Source organism: Haemorhous mexicanus, chromosome 2, assembly GCF_027477595.1.
Source record: "Haemorhous mexicanus isolate bHaeMex1 chromosome 2, bHaeMex1.pri, whole genome shotgun sequence".
In the NCBI taxonomy this organism is placed as follows: Eukaryota; Metazoa; Chordata; class Aves; order Passeriformes; family Fringillidae; genus Haemorhous; species Haemorhous mexicanus.
Window position 1 is genome coordinate 62,157,118 of NC_082342.1, and position 20,319 is coordinate 62,177,436.

The following is a 20,319-nucleotide window of genomic DNA, read 5'->3' on the forward strand; positions in this document are numbered from 1 at the left end:
TGAGTGCTTCACTTTGTCACAAAATTGGGTTCTTGTCTCTTGGCCAGCCTTGCTTTATAAATGTCATTCAGAGTACTTAACAGAGCTTAGAAAAGGCTTGCTGTCGGGAAAAGCCTAGGTAAACATCTCTTAAATAGAAATTAAAAAATAATTTGAAGATGTGTTCTGCCAATCAAGTTGCTGTTACTTACTGAAGAGAACGTAGAAGAGGTTCCTTTGTCTTTTGCTTACTGAAAGACCATGGGAGCATTATGTCAGATAAACACAATATATTCTTGTATTAAGTGGGTACTGTTTCGCTGCTTTGAGATTCAGTTCACTTAGCTTAAGGCAAAAAGTAAAATTAAATGCATTGCTACTTACGTCCTCTTGAGGCATATGTAATGCAAATATAATGCTTTAGCTTCAGGCTAAAACTTGTAGCAATCAAGTGGTAGAGCTCCCTGTCCATCTCAATCCTGTAAACCAAGTTTGCAGGTCTAGACATAATTCCAGCATGTTTCTGAGCACCAGCAGATAATCTGTGTGTGTTCCTCCTTCAAGTTAAGCTTAATCAATAATGGCATGTCTTGTTGCCTTATAGGTTGAGGGGAATGTGTCTGTGGGGGAGAGGTGTTGGGTTTTTTGTTTGGAGTGGGTTGGATTAAATCAGTAGGCAGAATTTCCTTAGAAAGTTGGGGGGGAAGGTGCTTCATGAACTTCATGAACAGTGTGTTTTGTTCTTGTCAAAACACACACACACAAAATGGTACCAGAAGCTGTAGAGCAAGAGAATGCTAGCAGTAGCTTGGGCGTTGAATAGAGGTTCTGAAGAACAAAACAGTGACAAAGGGAATTTCCTTTGGGACTGGAGAGGGTGAGTGGAATATGTAGCAGCACTAATAATGAGTTGGCTGGAGGAAGGGAACTGCCTGCAAGGACAGAGTGGATGATGTTTTAATTGCATTCAAACTACTTGAGGGTTTTTTTTTTCCCCAAACCTTTGGTCATCTGTACTTAGTACTGTCTGGAAGACCAAGGCAGTGTCACCTCAGTGCTCTGAAGTGATGTGATGACCTCAGTGATCTGTGTACTGATGGAGATACTGGAAGAGGACAGCAAGATGTAACAGTTCCCATGTAATGCCATAGATGGGATTGCTCTCTGCTCCTGCTCTTGGGGAAGATGCCTGCTGCAGCTTAAGGCTGCCTCTCTCATCTTTGATATATGTGCTTGTGAAAGTCCAGTTTGTAGATGGGTATTTGTAAAAGGCCAGCTGAGCCTCTCAGAAGCAGAAGATGGTGCTCCTGGTTCAGTCTCTTTTGCGCTTTCTAAGCAGAGATTCTGTCCACCCAGACACGTCAGTCAGCAATCAGTTCATTGCCAACTGTTGTTTTATGCTTCACTACTTTTTTTTTTCCCTGCATTGCATGGAACCAGTGTTTAGTCTGTTCTTCACTGAAACTTTCTTGGAATTTTTTTGTGCTGCAGTAGGGGTGAAGTGTTACATGGGAGGTAGAAGCCACATCGCCCCATGGCTCCCAGCTGCTTTTTGCTTTTTCAGTGTAGATACAAGTGGAGGGTGATTCCTGTATGAAAAAGGACAAAGGGTTCATTTGTTTTAAGTGGGGAGAAAGGAAACTGTAGATTTAGTAAAAAGACTCCTCCTGCCTTCCCATCACTGGCTTTCAATCTATTTAACCATATGAGATTGCTCCCTGTTTTCCATCTCTTTTTCACCAGCCTGAATTTATCCCCTTTTTCTGCTCTAATCTGCTCTGCCATTCTAATCCTCCTAGTAAAATCACATGGGTAATTAAGTTTTAAGGATAGTGGAACTGCAGTGCTGTGACAAACATACACCCACCTGTGGTGGGAGACGCTGCTGATGACAAATTCATTTCTCTTCTCCTTCCCTAAACTTTGGCCAAAGAAAGGCTTTCAGTTGTTTTCTGCTGGCCCAGGGTCAGATTCAAGGAACACTCTGCTCCATACTTCCCCAAATGCTGATATGTTGTAACCTCTTTAGTGTGCCAAGGTATTACATTTGTGATGGCAGTGAGAAATGTACTACTTTACTGGTAGTAAACAGCGTACAGTAGTGAAAGGATCACTGTGGGTGGTTAGAGCTGGAGTCTAAGTCACAACTGCAGGGAATATCATGACATCTTTTCACGCTGTTGGCCTTTTGGTTTTACTGCCATCCCTGTGTTGTCTCAGAGCTTTCCTTCAAAATCAGATTTTGAAGGAAAGGTTGGTTTTTTCCAACCTTGCTGCAGCACAAGATCTTTACTTTTCTCTCTTTGAATCTGATATGAATGTAAATAGGAATTTGCTTGCTTGAAGCTTGAGTTGGAGGAGGCATTTTCTTGCCTACCTCTTGGAAATAATTAAACATAATGCTTACTGTGGCTTTTGTGGCATGGTGTGTACAGACATGTTTTTGAGATGTACATGCCATATGTGACAGCCCTATATCCATGAGCAGGATGCCTTTTTAATTACATGCTTTCTGACTGCCTATAGAAAGCAGATGATTACAAGCTTTTGTTAAAAATTAATTCTGTTAAGTATGTGTAGACATGGAAATCACCTACAAGAAAGTTGGTTTTGTGTCTTCAGAAGGAGGCTGTTTGTTTTATTGGGAGACACAGAGAGAAGCAGATGACAGGTTCCCTCAAGATGCAAAAGAGAGCAACAGTCTAGTTCAGACGTTGACACAGTCACATTTCTTTCTCTTTGCCTCCAGTGTTTCACTTGCTGATGCCCTTCTTTTCCTCTTCAGACAGTTCTTGAATGAGTATGTGAAAGAATTGTTACACCTTCTACATTGAAAAAAGCACAAAAAGCAACTGGGTTTTTTTTAATGTGTTTGTTTAATCTGCAGTAAAAAAAAAAAAGGAAAACTGACTTTTCTAAGCATATGATAGATGTACTTCTAAAACAACATAATGATCAAGGTCATTTTCAGTTCAAAAAGCAGAAACTCAAATTTAACAGGCCTTGAAATCCCACTTTAAGAAGTTTATAATTTAAATATTTCAAAGCGAGTCTGTCCTTCAGGTTACGGGAAGGTGAAGTTTATACTAAAAAGCTACAATAGAACAAAATACTGAATTCTACTCTCATCTTATTCTCATTTAACACTTTGCTTTTCAGATATGCAGTTTAGCATTCCACATGAGATTGTCTTTATTTTCTTTAAGCCACAATTATGTCAAATTAATTCCTCTTTTCTGTGTGTCATGCAGTGTTAATAACATTACTGGGCTTGCAACATCTCAAGAGCTGTTTAGTCATAAAAATGAATGCTCCAGAAAGCAGACTTAGGAAAAGCTGAATGATTTTGTTAATAAAGATCATGTAGATGGCTCCATAAACTTGGAGGTAGGGTTCAAGATACATAGTATGGATAAAGGTGGTGTGATAACACTATTTTTGTTTTTCAAGGCTAGAAATACTAAGTTGTTCCACCTTTGAATGTTTCAGCTTAGTACCCTCCTTAGAGATTTAATGTGTAATGGGATCAATCCCAATAATTGTAGAGTTTGCCGTAGCAAAAAGCATGAGGTGAGAAAGGAGAGGAAAAAAAAAAGGCTTTTCTTTTTTTCCACTCCCTTCTGGTAAACAGTTTCTCTTGTGGGGAATGGTTGTGAGCTTCAGCAAAGCTAAAGGAACTGGTTTGAATGGCTGCTATCCATGTGAAATAAAGAGGGGTTGTAATCTTGTGTCAAAAGTGTCTAGTTCAAGGATTTATAAATAACAGTGGCTGTTGTAGATTCTGAAGGGTCTTGAGACTCCTTGGTCTGTAACTGCATGTAAATACTTTTGCTGTAGTAGCTGGATAGCAGATACTTGTTAGACACTACAGTGGTATCATGGATACAGGATTCTTGATGCTGGGGCTTCTTTGATGTTGGGATGCGCGAAGGGTTTTGATTCTGCAGCCACTCACATTCCCTTCCACAGCCTCTTTTCCTGCTGTTTGTTTCCGATTTATCACAATGGGCGCTTTCCCGTGTCCCCTGGAGCAGCTTTGTGGGAAAGGTATGCTGTAATTGGTTTATAACCATTCATAATGACCTGGCAACTCTGAATAGCAACAGGGAGCAACTTAAGTTGTGATTTATTTAAGTAAGCTACGTGGATTAAAGGCACTCCCAAGTGTACAAGTTGAGCTAGTTGCTTAATTGGGTGTAAATTTTCACATACAGCTTGGAAAGAGAGGCGTTTGTTTTGAAAGGCTGAATTTAGATGTATGGGCAAGCTTATGGACTGCTAAACCAATTGTGAGCGAAGTTTAATATTGTCTTTTTTTGGGATGTCTCAGTTTTTTAATTCAGCAAGTGCTAATATACCCTTGCCTCTTGCAAAGCTAATGAAATATTTACTTGAGATTTTAATTTGCAGTTGGAATATCTGACCTTGCTTTTGGTGCAGAAAAACAGGCTCTGATTTTGTAAGGCAGGATCGGTACCGCTGCTTTGGTTTTAGTCTTTTACCAGCTCATTGTATTCCTGCTTATTTTGTCAAGGCTCCAGTTGAGATTGTTTTGTTTTGCTCAAGGGATTTCCTCACACAACGCCCATGATCCGAGCAACCCACCAGCTGCAGGGCATGATGATGCGGCAGGCGGTGCGGCAGCCCTGGTAGTTGTAGGGCCATGGGTGGTAGCCCATGAGGGGCTCGCAGATCCGCTGGCACTGGGTGTAACTTCGGCGGCACTCAATGCAGCACACGCCCAGGTGATCCAGCATGGGGTCAAAAGCCATCCCTTCACCTTCCACCTGCTGGAATGTCAAATATTAAATGTCATCCCAGTGCTCTCAATCTCATGGAATAGCAGAATACATCCATGCTCCCGTTAACCCTACAAAGGGTAAAATGTGCAGTCTTGGGCTGTGGAAATTGACAAAACTCCCACTAAGTGTCCCATGTATCTTGCTTTATTATTTTTTCTTTTGACTTGCTCTCTTTGGCAGAAGTGTAGAATTGGTGTGATCACCCTTCTGAGATGGAAAGAAAAGGCAGCTCTCACTTAATTATTTTTATTCTACTGCAAAAGCTCCAACAGTAAGCTCCTCCCAAACTTTAAATATTAGTGATGGAAAAGATTTCAAGATTGTTACCTGAATCTTTCATGTAGGTGAGAGTTCCTGAAATATATGATGTGGTTTTTATTATTAGTTTTAGATTCTGTATTTTAATACTTTTTACAGCACTTTTAGGAAACTATTCCTCTGGTCCCCTGCAGTTTTCTGAGGATTTGGCTGTTGTCTTTGAGTCTGGCTCCTCCCACCCTGCCACACTGAGGTGCATTGTTGACAGTGAGAATTGTGCTTGTTCTGTAGCTGACAGTAAGGAGTTAAATGGAGCAAAGCATGCACAAAATACCTAAAAGCCTTTACCCTTCAAAATTCCTTTCCTCATTTCTGGGGAAAAAAAGGTAACCTGATATTCTGCTTTTGGAAACTTGGGTTGTTCTTTGCCCATTGGTGTTACTTTAAAAAAGCAGCAGAAATGCACAAATGCTGAAGTACCAGTAAGCTTTTTACCTGACAATTTGTCATTCATTTTTGGAAAGTAGCAGCACAGCAAAACAAGTGACACAGAAAGGTACCACCCCTTGTCTGGGCTTCTACAGGACATTAGTGACAGATGGGTGTTTTTAGGGATCCCAGCAACTCCTTCCCTCTCCTGAAAGCAGGGAGGATGCTTTCTTGGTCAGGAAAACATCATCCTTGAATTCAGATACCTGCACCATGAACATCACCTGAGCTCATTGTCCAGGCTCCACTTACAGTGAGTAAAGAGAAATAGCTCTAGGGGAGGATTCATTTCATCCCTCAGGAAAGGCCTAGAGCATAATTAATGGTGCTTGTCAGTCCAGTGACTAGTGTCTCGAAGAAAGCCTGGTGATCGGCATCAGTGCAGTAGCTGTTGGTGAGGGCGAACCCTGCCCTGCAGGCTGAGGGAAGTCTGATGGCTGCATCTGTCTGGCCCTTCTCCATTTGGCCTGGCTGCCCCTGGCTGGAAGAGCACACCTGTGGCAGTTGATGTGCCTCCAGAGGCAGGGCAGCTCAGACCTCATGGAGATGGTCACGTTAGTGGCTGTGAGGAGAAGCTATGTTCCAGTGCCACTGCTGTTTTACTGACCTCGTGAGAGAGTCGATTTAGATCCACTTTATTTGGAGTGATTAATTTAAGTTTAATTAAGGGATGTCAACTCGGCAGAATGCTGTCACAGTATAATGATCTCCTGCTGTTGCATAAATGTCAAGTCAAAGCTGGGACTTACTTCCAAAGCAGGAGGCATTTATCTTGTGACAGTGTTGTATTGAAATGACTTACTCCTGCTGCACCAAATGGTGGGTGTAAATTGTCTGGCGCTGGTGCAGCAGACAGGAAGGTGCCTCCTGCACAGCCAGGGTTCCTGCAGTGTGGCAGAGGTGTTGGGACGCAGCAGGGTGGCTCCTCTGCTCTTTCTGGGAGCTGCTGCTTCTTGAAGGGTGAGAACAAATTTTACGACAGTCATCCTCTACCCACTGCTGCTGTCTCAAAACAGATTCTTCTCTGTCATGTTATTGCTAGTCCAGGATTGCTTACCCTCATAGAGAAGAGTCTGAGAAAGAAATTTATTTGGCTGAACCTTTATCTCTTTGCACCCAGACGCTTCTGCTGTGTTCCCCTGTAGCAGTCATGTCTGTTACTAATTTCTGTTTGAGAGCAAAGCATGTTTCTAGCTACTGGACTCTCTTCACATAGTAAATGATGGGTCTCAGCTATCTGGTCAAGACCAGCTTTGGTTTGTTTCTAGAAGGTGCTACGCTTGTCACATGTCCAGTGCTGTTTCCACATGGATCTGGAAACCTCAAAAAGCAACTGGGCATCAACTTGCCTTAACCTTGTGACCTCAAGTACTTGTGCTTATTTCAGACTGAAATCTAAAACTGGGAGAAGAGGATGGAGAGAAGACATTTTTGAGCTTCTTAGGTGTTTTACCAGTCTCTTATTTCCTAGAAAAGCTGAACAAGCAAAGACTGTGCAGATAAAAAAAAAAAAAAAATATTTACAAGCCCCACATTACCAGTGTTGCGTGTCTAACACAGTCCTGAGCTCTGAAGGAAGATTACAGTGCAAATACTCACGTTGTATGGGTTGTCTGGATTAAATGTTTGATCAGTTTCTTGTCCCATTGGCCTGGTTTCATTAGCCTGGTGGCCAAACTCTTGAGTCAGCTGCACGGTGTGTGACCTGGGGTTTACTTCCTCAGAAGCAGCTTCCAAGTCTTCCTCATCAAAGTTTGGTTCTGACTGGCGCTTGTTTCTCTTCATTTGTCTCCTTTGGTTATCTGAAGGAATAATCACCGAGGGACAGTCTTACCTTGAGTGTGTCATTGTAGTTACCTAATATTTCAGTGATTTCTTTAAATATTAAAAAAAGGAGAGGATGGAGGACAGAGAGAAAGACAAAACTGTGCCTTGGCAAACTTGATGTGCATTGCCATGGGAGCTGCTTGCCTTCCTATCCAATGCCAGTCCAAAGCAGTGTTATTGCCTTTCCGCCCCTCCCCTCTTCTCTCCTTGAGGCAAAATTTGAGGAGATTTGTTGGGGGTTTTTTGACCCAGTCTGTAGTCACTAACCGAGATACTAACACAGCAGCAGTTTCCAGCACTAGCAAGACCAGCTGTTCACATCTCACTTATTTTCAAAAATGCTTTTATGGCGGGATGGTGCCCTGCTCTCAAGGATATCTGGTTCTGGACAGCTTTGATACTGCTCTTTTGTTGCCCAGTGGGATATGCAAGATCATAAAGAGAAGTGGAAAATATTGGTAGCTTGGGTCCACAGGTGCTCTAAAATGTGGTAATTCTTTTTTCACATGTATTGTCCCACCCAAGTGTTCTGACATTAACTGGACCGAGGAGGAATAAATGTTTTTGAGCCTTCTCTCCTCCTAAGCCTGGAAGTTACCTGGAGAGGTTGCCATCTTCCTGGGGACTCCTGAACACCTTTGCTAAGCTTGCCTATGGGCCCCAAGTTCAGAACTGGGACTGCCCCAGGGTCTCAAACCACCCACCAGCTGGCTGGCTTAAAGCATCTTCCTTCCATTCCACTGAATTCCTCTGGGGAAGCAGGGTAGAAAACAGGACAGGCTATGGTCCCAAACTCCTGGCCAGTGTTCCTGCTACCTGGTGTTAGCTGCCTACACATTAAGGGGGCTAGTGTAAGCTGTTGTCTTGTCCTCTAGAAGTAGACTAACCTCTCTAGAAATATTTCATTTCCTAGCAATTCGCCCACTTGGGCTTTGCAAATTGTCTGAGTAAATACAAGGATGGAAAATATCTAGGGGATAAACTCCAAACCCACAATCTTGGCACAAGCCCAGGAAAGGTGTGGGCAAGGGAGGAAAGGAGTCTGGTTTCCCAGAAGTGCTAGTTTCAGTAGCAAACCTGATGAAGGGAAGGCATTTAGATGAAGGGAGGGATAACATACTTTTCAAATAAAGGAAATGTTACCTTTGGGATATGTTGGTCGCAGCCAGAAAATTGGAAGATCCCTGCAAAGCTCTAGAATTTTGGGGCTTAGGAAGCTGTTATGCTTGATAGGCTCATCTGCAGCCACCCAGATAAGGGAGTTTTTGTCAAATCTCACAGGCATGATTTCATCTTCCTGCAAATAGAAGAGCATAAATCCTTTGCTGCTCAGTGAGCAGTCATGTGCCTGCTTGCTGCTAATTCTTGAGCACCAAGCTGTATAATTATCCGCTGCAACTAATACTGAGTATCCTTCTATGTCATGAAAGTGAAGGAATCGTGCTGAGCCAAAGCCTGGGGAAAGACTGCCTCCACTGAAATGAAGGGCAAAGCCACTGTCAGCTTTGCTGGGGCTGTGATTTCACCCATCTCACTTCTGGAAGTCTTCTGCCCCATGCATGCGGGTGGGTGACAGAGGTCTTTCAGCCCAAAGCACCAGAATTTCAGGTGGTAGAAACCAAAGTTCTACCAGCTTCAGCAAAGCAGCAATGAAATACCAGCAAAACCCAAGTCCCTCATCTTTTCTTATGCCCTGTTCTCATTTGACATACTCCCAATATATAACTCTGTTTACAATGTGTGTGGGGGGGGGTGAAGGGAGGAATCTTGTTCAAAAGTTTTAGAGAGGATTATAGCTTGAGAACTGCTCCAGCTTCCAGTTTTAAGTCAATGTGATCGGTCTGATTAAAGGTCTTGTCTGGTAAAAGCAATTCAATTGACCAAAAGCTTGAAGTACGAGTTAAAGGAGCCTGCCTTTTTGAAGTGTACCCTGCAGGTTTTTGGTTCATATCTTCAAAGTAATGTAGGAAAATGCCAGTGATTGATTCTTTAAAGTTGTTAGTTCAAAGTATTATTTTACATAAAATGTGTAAGTATTTTATAGCAACGGTGAAATATTAAAAGAAAACTAACTTTTGAATCATGAAAAACAGCATGATTTCAAAGTTAAAATTCTAAATTGCTTTCATAAAAGTCATCAAGACTTGTTATGTAACTGACTAGATCAATTCCTTCCCTTGAGTTGTTGTTTCTTTAGTGTTTATTGATTTATTTTGTAGGTCTCAAGTAATTTAAGTTTGCTATCCAATCTGTCTACTGTTCTTTATTTATATTCTCCCATTTAAGCTTTTATCAACATCAGAAATATCTGACTCTAATTTTCAGAAATAAAAATATCCTTTGCTTCTGTTTGAAATGATCCTGACTTGTGAGCAGCCAGAGCTTGGGTATCTATAAAACTCATTTTACTCAACAATTTTTGTAGGTAGTGTTGCTCTGATGCCCATTGCAGGAAAACAGCATATGCATACTTTCTCCTAAATACTTCCATATCAGAGACACGACTTGGCCCATAAAAATAAATACTACTTTTCATTCCTGTAGTACATCTGGCCTGGAAAACTGAGTGACAGGGAAAAGTTACTGTCTTAGTGGTAGCACTAAGCTGCATGGTCCATGCGATTCATTGCAATAGTCACATAGGTGATGCATCTTGGCAGAAGATGCACAAGAAACAGGACAAGGAAATAGTTTTACTGTCAGCAGGTAGAATTAGAAATAAGTTTTTGATTATTTAGGATAATGTCTTCAGGTCTGTGGCTTTGTTTTTACAAAAAGATGAAAAATTCAAACTTTGACTTCAAGCAATAGCACTAATCAAGTCAAGGCCAGCTGCCTTTTATAAAATAAGGCAAGGCAGGAAAGATGGAACTCTCTTTCTGGAATTTGTGCAAGTTCTCTTTCCCATCATGGGGAAAATCCTGCCAGCTTCAGGAGGCTTTGTGACATTTGTCAGCCTTTCTGACTCTATTAGGAGAGATCTTTTCCCCCTTCATTTTAAAGCAGATGTTCAGCAGTCACAGCACCACTGCAGGGAGGTGCAGCCTTAACAGCGCCTCTCTCCCCGCTAATTGTATCTTGCTTTTATTCTCCCAGGAGTAGAGCCGGCCCAGGGAAAGGGGCTGTGGATCTCCTGTGCTCTCCTGCCAGTGACTGAGCATCCAGCAGCATCCAGGCTCAGCTGGGCTCAAGTCATTGGAGCCACTCCTGTGTGAGCAATAAGTTTGGGATTCTGAGCTCTGGGAAGCTCAGGCTTTGAGCACATAAAGCAATCAGCTTTTTGGGCAGATGTGAGGTTTGGTGGTATCTGGGTGAGAACTGCAGCTTTTGTGCTGGTTGTGATGCAAATTCTATGAAATTCAATTAACACGTAAAATTAAGTTTTATGCTGAGAAGGCAAAGTAATATTTTTGAAAATAAATTGTTTCTTCTGAGTTATTTTAATTTTTGCCATGTTTTCTACAATTCCCTTTTACTGACTAGAGTGATGGAGTTCATGCTTCTGCTCAAGAGCATTGATAGAAATCTGTGATCTACCACAGTCCTCTCTTGCATTGACTACAGCAGCTGCTTCTTCCAGACTCTCCCTTCAAGCCTTGTGCTCAGCCTGGTCTCAGGCAGGTGCTCTTGTCACAGAGATCTCCTGTGGATCTGGCAGAGCTTCCCCCCTCACTAATCTGCAGCCTTTCACGATGTCCTTGTACACAGTGACATGTCTGACACCAACCTTGTTTTTCTTACCTTTCAGGGACTTCTTGCAACCAGTCAATGAATACCAGCTATCCTACCCTAGCCCTACCATGAGCCAGAATGGCTTCCAAGTGCCATTTTTATTTGTATTGAAGTACCTCCTTTAGGCTCTCTCTATACAAAGATTAGTTTAAAAAAAACAACAAACTACCCCTTACCAGCTCAGATGAGAGGCCCGCTTTAGCCATAGCATCAACTTCAGGGATGTGAGCTTTTGGCTGAGCTTTGATGTAACACTTTTCTCCTTCAGCAAAACGGATCCCAGTTATGCCCTGCAAAAGCAGAAGGCAGGGGGTTGTGCACAGCCCTCCAGCTCCTCACCACCCCCAAGAAAGTGCCTCAGCTCTGCTAAAATTGCCACTGAATTTTCAGTCTGAAGGTTAACCTTATTTAAAACCAGAAGCAATAAAACGTTCTTCCCTTCATCATTTTAGCGTCACAATTTTGGTCAAATTGGTCTAGAAGTTTTTGCTTGATTTCTGAAAGTGGGGGGTGTTTTATGTAAGTGCTTCCACGCAGGCTGTAGGCTACTTGGAGTAGCTCTGTTAAGGAATTAGTTGACATGATTTGAACTGTAACTTAGCACCTAACGTAGGCAGTCTTGAAATTGTGCTAGCTGGTGGCATGGTACCCTTGTGACACAGTTTTACAAAAATGTGGGGGCAGTTTGGTTCAGTCTGTACAAATAAGTGACTGTCACAGCAAAGGGAAGCTTGTGATGGGCAGTTTGGTGCAGAAATCTGTGTGTGGGACTTTGTCTGGCCTACTAGAGTAGAATGCAGTTACATAAACCATAGATGTCTAGTTTTAAGCAAGAGAAGGAGCAAGTCTCCTGCAAGTCCTGGGATGTACCTTCGAAGCCCTGTGCCAGAACCTTGGGCATCAACATCTTGCCGTCATCTGTAGTGTTTACGTTTCTACTGTAGGTTTTGGAGATCCATAAAAGAGCTCTCTTCTACATTATAAATTTAGATACCTCATAGTAAATGGCAAAATTTTTGTGTTTTTCATGTGGTTGCACAAGCTCCAGTCAACCACCTAAATCTAATTACCTAGTGCCCTTTAAGTTGTGCTGGTTTTCTGCCTGGCCTCTAGCTGCCGGGAGAAAGGGGTGTGGGTGTCAGCATGACCCCTCTCATCTGCCTTGAAGGGGTATCATGGATGCCTTTGTGTGCAGTTTTGGGTGCCACAATGGAAGACATTAAACTGTTAGGGAGTGTCCAAAGGAGTGTACGGGACTTGGTGAAGGGCCTTGAGGGGGAGCTGTATGAGGAGCAGCTGAGGTCACTTCATCTGTTCAGCCTGGAGGAGACTGAGGAGAGCCCTCCTTGCAGTTACAGCTTCCTTATGGGAGGAAGAGGAAGGGAAGACACTGATCTCTTCTCTGTGGTGACAGTGACAAGACCCAAGGGAATGGCCTGAGGTGCCAGGGGAGGTTCATGTTGGATATCAGGAAAAGGTTCTTCACCCAGAGGGTGGTTGACCACTGGAACAGCCTCCCCAGGGAAGTGATCACAGCACTAGCCTGGCAGAGACCAAGAAGTAGTTGGACAATGCTCTCAGACGATGGTGTGACACTTGGGGATGGTCCTGTGCCAGGAGTTGGACCTGATGATCCTTCCAACTCAGCACATTATGATGTAGTGCAGCATGAGATGGATGGTGCTGGGGCACCTGAACCATGTCCTGTGTGTCTGCAGGTCCTATGTAGCTGGACACAGCCCCTTCACAACAAAATGACTACAAAAAGCAGTGAGAGAGGCGATGGCTATGCAAGGATGGGTGCATTCGGACATAAGGCTTTGTGGTGTACCAGGTGTTCTAGGAATACTCTATATTGCCAAATCCAAGCCTTCTCTGACCATGCAGTCATTCCAGCAGTGCCAGTCAATCCAAAACTGCTAATGTAAATACCAGTCTGTTGGAAGAATGTCTCTTTGCAACTCTCTCTCTGAAAGAGAGTTGCTTTCTCCTTTGCGTGCATTCTTGGCTGAAAACCCAAGTGGCATCATCTCTTTGCTGAGGTTGTCCCTGGCCCTCCGTAATTACAAGCAGGCACCGTCCCTGGGAGGTCCCTTGAGCTGGTTGGTGTTAGGAGCTGATTTGTAACCTGGTTGTGACAGGCAGTATCTCACAGGCAGCAACACACATGGAGGAAACATGAATTCAGCATCTCTCCAGTGGACTGGTGCTTTTGTGCAGATGTGAAATGGCAAAGGCAAAGGAAAAGAGCTCGCTGTGGATGCTCTTACTCAGCTGCTAATAATGTTGCTATGGTGATGGTAATGAGTGTTGCATAAAGGCAGAACCACAGATGTAGGGAAAGTTGGGGGTCCAGCATCTCCTGGCACGGATTCGTTTGTTCTTGCTGAAAAGCCAAGGAGCTGGATTTTATTGCCTTTCTAGATCCAGCAAGGGAAAAGTGGCTGCTCCAGAAGCAGAGATGCTTCCTAGCAGCATCATCTTTGTTTTAGGTGCTGCTTTGACTTGCAGAGGGCTTAACTCTAAAGTTGACTGTTTTGCACCTGAAAACATTAAACTGCAGGCTCTGGGCCCTGTGATGGGTTTGTGCAGAATCACATAGATGTGCCTTAGTAGCTCAGGGCAGCTCAGAGCTCTGCTCTATCCGAGCTGCTGAGCTCTGCTGAGGTTTGACGTCTGTTAGTCCAGGCTCTGTGCTGAGTAGCCACAAGTTGCTGGGGTGCCTCAATGTGTTTGCTGTCAGCCCAAGTGGCCCAGCACCTGGCTTTTGGTGCACAGATGCATAAACTGTGCTAAATGCCTCTATCGTCTGCCATGGGGTGAAGCCAGGCCAAGCCATGGAGAGCAGCTCTCATCCTGGACCTCAAGGCAAAGGAAGCTCCCCAAGTCAAGCACTGCAGAGTGGTCTCTCCTCGGTATCTCCTTGGCTTACTGTATTGACCCTCTGCTCCTCAAACAGGGATGTCTGGGGGAGGTGTTTCTGCCAGTTCAAACCACATGAAATCATGTGAGGGTTGTGTCACAGCCTGACAGAATGGTTTTCTAGTAAGACCCCAAGGTCACATGTCACATTTCTGCTCAGTGGTCTGAAAATGCGAAGTATTTACATGGAGTCAAACCTGACGCAGCCTAATCCACACCACTTCCTGGAGTGGTACCTGGCATGGCTGATCTCCAAAGAGCACTTAGATTTTTGTTTTGGAGGAAACATTCCTGGGAATGCAAGCCAGGAGAGGTTTGTGTGGATGGTTGGAAACTGGAACCTGAGACTAAGTGGGGCCGAGAAGTCAGGGCAGAACAAGGTGTCCTTAAGAGTCCAGCGCTGGAATGAAGGGCAAGAGTGGCACTACTTACGATCTGAAAATCATGGACTTCGACTGCCTCTTCACTCCCACTTCCTGTTTTGAATGTCTCTAAGTTGTTTCCAGCATCTATTTCCATTGATCCATCTTGTACTTTTCCATTAATGCTCATAGTATAGTGAACGTTGTACACCTGGAATCAATAAAAGAGTGGTAGCACATGCCAGTAATTACTTATTGCCTTCCTCCTACACCAGGCAATGGGTCAATCTGACTCTCATATCCCTATTTAGCTCCTAAATTTTGCTGCTGCAGGCATTTGATAATCCTCCAGCAACCAACACTGCACTACTTCAGCACTGGGGCTGGCTGGCAGTGGGGCAGCCAGCCCTGAGAGGTTGTTTGGTCTCCATCCTTGGAAGTTTCACGGCCTGTCTGGAAAAAGCCCCGAGCAACCATCTCTGACCCCACAGCTGTCCCTGCTCTGAGCATCAGGTAGGACTGGAGACCTGAGATCCGCCTTCCAGGGTGTGGTTATAGTTTTACTTCAAAAACAATGTGGGATGAGTCCACACCCATGTTCACTCTGACCTAAAAACCCTCTTATAGGACATTTTAGGAATTGCTTGTTATGCTGGCATGATTCCCAAAGGACAGCAGGCGTGAATGTCCTACTCTGAAAGAGGCCAACCCCTGTTTATCTCTTAGGATGTTCTGCTGAGGCACAGGAAAACAAGTTCCTCTTGAATGCAAACACACTTCCCAGCTTGTAATGGATGTGAACTTTGTTTAAATTGGATGTGAAGTTGTATAGGCTCGTATTTTCCTTGTCAGCGCATTTGCCCTTATCCTATTTTCAATGAGGAGAGCTACAGTGTGGTTTGTATTTGCTGGAGGACCACAATCTGTGTGGGGGGTTTTGTGATTCTCCTGTGCAGCTCTGCTAAAAGTGCTGCACAAGCAGTTTATTTTGGGTCTTAAAAAAGCCCTTACAGCATTTTAATGAAAAATTTACACTGACAGCTAGAGACAAATTCCTTCTTCTCTCACCTTCACTCAGGGAAGTCTAAGGTGCTAAAGATTTATGGTTCCTCAGTTATACACAGCCACTCCTATATTTCTGCTTTCTAGGACTCCTGTTGAACATGGTCCATAAAACCTGACCAGTGTATGTGGTCTCTCCCTGACAGGGGCTGAGCTAGAGTTGAGACTTTGATAGCCCTGTCACTTAGGGAAGAATTTAAAGATATAAAATAAAACCAAGAATTTTTAAATTGCGTTTTTTTAAATGAATTACCCTGGATATAATTTTTGCAGTTGCTTCCTAAATATTTGCAAGTCAAGTGCAGCTTTCTGAGTTTGAAGGCAGCTTGGAAAAATAACTCTCAGCTTTTCCAGTGTCTTCACCTAGAGAGCAACTTTGAAGCTTAATGGAAACTATGTGACATATTTTGTATGGCTGAATTTAGATGACAGGAGCATTAAAAAATGGAAGCATTGTCTTGTACTCCACAAATGCACCTACCTGCTCAGAGCTGAAAGCACTGTCCCCTGCCTATGCCACCATTTGCATCCCTCTCCCTTTTCAAAAGCCTAGAGAAGCACACGATTCTTGCAGCATGTCTTAGAGGTCAGCAATGTGTCCTGTCTTTTTGCTGTAAAACCTTGTACTTTTCTGATTGTCTGAATTATCCCTATGTGTATGGGTGTATCTCACGGCCACCTTTGCTCTGGCTCCTGGAATTCACACAAGGCTCTCCTTGATGAGGGCTGGCATGTGGCCAGAGGCAGTACAAAACTTCTTCCAAAGTAAATTCAAGGGTACTAATTTAATTTATGGAGAATGGTTCATTCATGTGAGTACCATCATGCTTCAAATATGTTTCAAACACAAATTCTGTGTAAACAGAAAGAAAAGTTAATCTGTAAACATGTTATAATGCTCTGAAGTTTGGGTCTTTCACTGATCATCAGCTTCTCAATTTCATTCTTTGCATAAAGTGTTTCTCATGTACCCCAGAAACTGTAAATAATAAAACTTAACTTTGAAAATTGCTCCACAGCTGCACACTTTGTATGCACAGCCATACAAAGCACCAGAACTAATGGCGCCTATTAATGGGTTAATTACAGCATTACATACTCGAGGGTCCAGGTAGAATCTGGACTGAGAATGCAGATGCTATGAAAAAAGAATTTACACATTTCAATGTTTTTTTTGTCCAGAGAGCTGGAGTTTGCCCAGGATGTGAATCCCCGGGGACTTGTTGAGGTTTGAGTTCACTGAGGATTTGTGAGCAGAAATCAATGTACAGTCTGTGCTCTCAAAGATATGTTTCGTGTTTGCTAATAAATTTGCTTCCAGGAAGCTCCATCCACACAGCCACCAAAGACAGCGATTATGGGTTTGGGTTTTTAGGTGTTTGGGGGTTTTTGAAAGGAAAAAAACCCTACAGGTCTGCTTAAAGACCTCTTTATAGACCTCGCAAGGAGCGCATCCAGCCCGTGCCTCTCCGTACGCGCGGGAGCTCCCCGCCCACCCGGCCCGGGAGCGGACGTGCCCGGGGCCCGGCCCGGCGCGCTCACCTGCCGCTCCGTGGCTTTCCAGAAGTAGAAGGCGCCGATGGCCCCGGCCAGCAGCAGGAGCGCCCCGGCGATCAGCACCGCGGCCCCGGCCTTCAGCAGCCGCCCCGGCCCGGGGGGCGCGGCCGCCGCGTACGCCTGCGGAGAGCGCGGGTGGCAGCAGGGACAGGGCAGGGACCCCGGCCGGACCCGATCCGACCCGACCCGTTTTGTCCCGATCCGTCCCGTTACATCGCGACCTGTCCCGACCCCACCCGTTCCCCACCGTCCCCAACCAACCGGTCCCGTCCCTTCCTGTCCCGACTCGCTGGGTCCCGCTCCATCCCAAATCATGCCTACACGCTTTGTCCCGATCCCACCCTGTCCCGCCCGGTGCCTGCCGGCAGCACTCACGGGGGGCAGGCACAGCTCCACATCGTCGGGCCCCACTCGGGCGATCGGCACTTTCTCGGAGCCCTCTGCCATGGCTGCCGCGGGAGGGAGACCTGCCCGGCCCCGGCCCCAGCCCCGGCCCCGGCGGGGCTGCACCGCCCCGGCCCGCCCCGCTCCCAGCCCCGGCCCGCGGGGAGGGCAGCGCCGCCCAGCCCCAGGCACAATGAGCCCCTTGAGCTGCCCGGCAGCCGGGGGAGCTCCCTGGGGCTGTGCCCTCCTGCCCCATCGCCGTCCCCTCCAAGCGATTCTTCCTGGGTGTCGTCTCCAGCTTCCCCCCTTCCCGAAGGGGTCGGGGGTGTAGGGGACACGCACACCCGCACGCCGTGGCGGAGAAGAGGGGTGCCCCGTCAGACAAACGGCCGTCATAAAAAAACCCCAGCTTTTAAAATAGAACAACGTGTTGACTGAGTTTTTACACTTGCCGCAGGAATTTACAGGCGCTGGAGCTGACAAACTGCTGGTCGGTGACTGCTCCTCAAAACACCTCGCTGACTGGGACAAGCCATCAGCCTTGGCTGAGCCCCGTGTCCAGGCGGGGCACAACCGTTCTAATACAGTACATGACAAGCTTTTAAAGGCTACGACCGGTTATGTGTGTCTATCCACGTGTCTGTCCTTGTCTGTGTTTTATTCACGCCCCTTATGGATGTCCTGCCTGTACATACATGCACATGCCTGTGTGTGCACGCTTTGATGCTGGAAAATAAACTGTGCTGGACCCCTTTGGGGCTGATGGTGTCAAACACAAAGCCTTGGTAAGGCTGGAAACCGAGACACAGACACCAGCTGCAAAAGGAGTGTGATGGCGCGCGTAGGTCTGAGTTGCGCCCCATCCTGCCCTGCCCTTCTTGCTCGTTGTGCCAGCTCCAGTTACCCAGACAGGCAGCAGTGGGGAGAGTTCATCTGGGGAAAACCTGCTGCATGGGGCCCCATCTCATTCCAGAGCAGGGCCTACACCAACCAGCTCTGCTGCAGCAATATATTTTCTTCAAAGTATGTGTCTCTATTTATATTTCTCTTTCCCTTTCTTCTCCATTTTGCTCATCTGGCAGGTCGTTCAGTTGTTACACACTACTGACATGTTCCCCCCACCATCTTAGAATTTCTGGGATCTTGACAGTGGAAGCCAGCTGATGACCTTGTCCCACCATGGCTCATCCCACAAAAGGAAAGTCTGGCCCCCACTGTTGATTTCCTACACCTGGCTCTCCTCTGTGCCCCACTCCATACCAGCAAAAATCCTTGGTTTTCTATGTCTGAATCCCCTTAAATGAGTTAACCAGTAGTTAAAAATCCATCATCAGGCACTGTAAAAGCAGAGAAAGCTCAGGCTTTCCTGACCACCTTGTGTTTGCTTGCTTGGGGACTGAATCCCAAAGATGTATAATTCCCATTTTCCTCCCCTTCAACCTAAATTCCTCCTTTCCGTCGATTATTGTCGTTAACGATCAGACCTTCAACCAAAATTTAACGGGCATAGTTGCTGCTGAAAATAAACACAATCACAGCTCATTAAATCAAAAGCAAAACCCACTGTGCAACTTCCTAAACTAGGACATATTCCAACCCGCTCTGGAATGACATACTGTGGTAGTTCGGGCTAATAATAAGATTATGATCCTCTTCATTAGCAAGTATTTTGTTACACCAAAAATCTCGTGAATGGATATGTCTATCTTGGCAAATTGTGAGAATCCCAGCCTTTGATCTCAAACCTTCATTTAGCATCTCTGCTTTAAAAAGACAGATTTATTTTAAGGTCCCTGTACTTGTCTCCCATGGGAAAATGTGCCAGGGAAGGAGTGCTTGCCCAGGAAGAACTGCTGCTCACTGGGGTTCAGCTTGTTTGAGCTGCTTCCCTGGGACTAAGGAGAGGAAGCTGCTGTCCCTCCCATCCTGGCATGAATCTGAGTGCCCAGTGGCTCCTTTCTTGGGAGGTGACTGGAAGGACAGAGGGAGGCTGAGCTGTTTTGTCTTGCAAAAGTGTGGCCGGGGCTGCCCTGACAAGGACTGTGAGCAGAGATACTACCAGTGCAGGAATGAATAGGTGGAATTCTGTGCTGGATATTCACGAAGGGGCCTTCACTCCAGTGCTGTGTGGTGAAATGCAATATTCCCCCTGGAGCAAAAAGGATAGAGTGGTAAGGCTCACCCCCACCCTACAGATGGGGCAGCAGTGGCCCTGACAGGTTTTGGCATGGGCAGGTTCGAGCAATTTCAAGCAGTGGTGCCAGCTGCAAGCTGACCCACAGGGATGGGTGCCTGGCTGCTGCTCCTTGGCAAACTGCGGTGTGAGATGGGTCCTGCTCACCTGGGGAGGTGTGGGTGGGAGAACCAGTCCTTTGGGAGGGAGCTGTTCTGTCTAAACCCTGGGAGAGAAGCTGTACAGCATCTCCTCCTCAAGTCAAGGTGCAGATACTCTGAGTAATCCTCCAAACATATTTTTCTCATGCAGGGAACAATCCCAGATTATTTTTTTCCCAATTCAGAGCATAACTGCCTTTTCTTCTTTTGTTCCATAGACAGAGGAAGAGCAGCATGAAATTTCAAGCAGTGAAAAAAATTGCTCCTGTTACAGGGTTCACAGCTTACCACCTCTAGCTAACCCCTATGCTCATGCTTTGCCCTTTGTGTGGGCACAGAGCTGTTTTCCTTGGAGGGTGCAGGGAGTGCATCTTTTACCGTTTGATTGATTAGGTGACAAGAGAGAAAACAGGAGTTTTTAGACAGATGCAAATCTGTGCAAACAGCTCTGCATTCAGCAGCTCTAGACTCTCGGCTGCAGAGTGCAAAGACATTGCAACAGCCACTGTTTGCAGGGCTTAGGACAAAAAAAACGTGACTTGCCTTTCACTGGCTGAACCCTTCATTTGCAATAAAGATGATGGTGATAGCAGTGTCTGAGCTCCGTCTCC

The 20,319-nt window shown here is 45.3% G+C and overlaps 1 protein-coding gene across 1 annotated transcript; it reads right to left on the minus strand.

Moving 5' to 3' along the window:
* Positions 1-2,616: 2,616 nt before the first annotated feature.
* Positions 2,617-17,473, minus strand: CNMD (chondromodulin). Its single transcript, XM_059839109.1, has 7 exons — positions 17,366-17,473; positions 16,976-17,110; positions 14,442-14,582; positions 11,264-11,377; positions 8,499-8,652; positions 7,128-7,330; positions 2,617-4,769 (listed from the first exon to the last, which is right to left on the minus strand). Exons 1-7 carry the CDS (start codon positions 17,435-17,437, stop codon positions 4,554-4,556), a joined length of 1,035 nt encoding a protein of 344 aa, XP_059695092.1. The 5' UTR covers positions 17,438-17,473; the 3' UTR covers positions 2,617-4,553.
* Between the last annotated feature and the right edge of the window lie 2,846 nt (positions 17,474-20,319).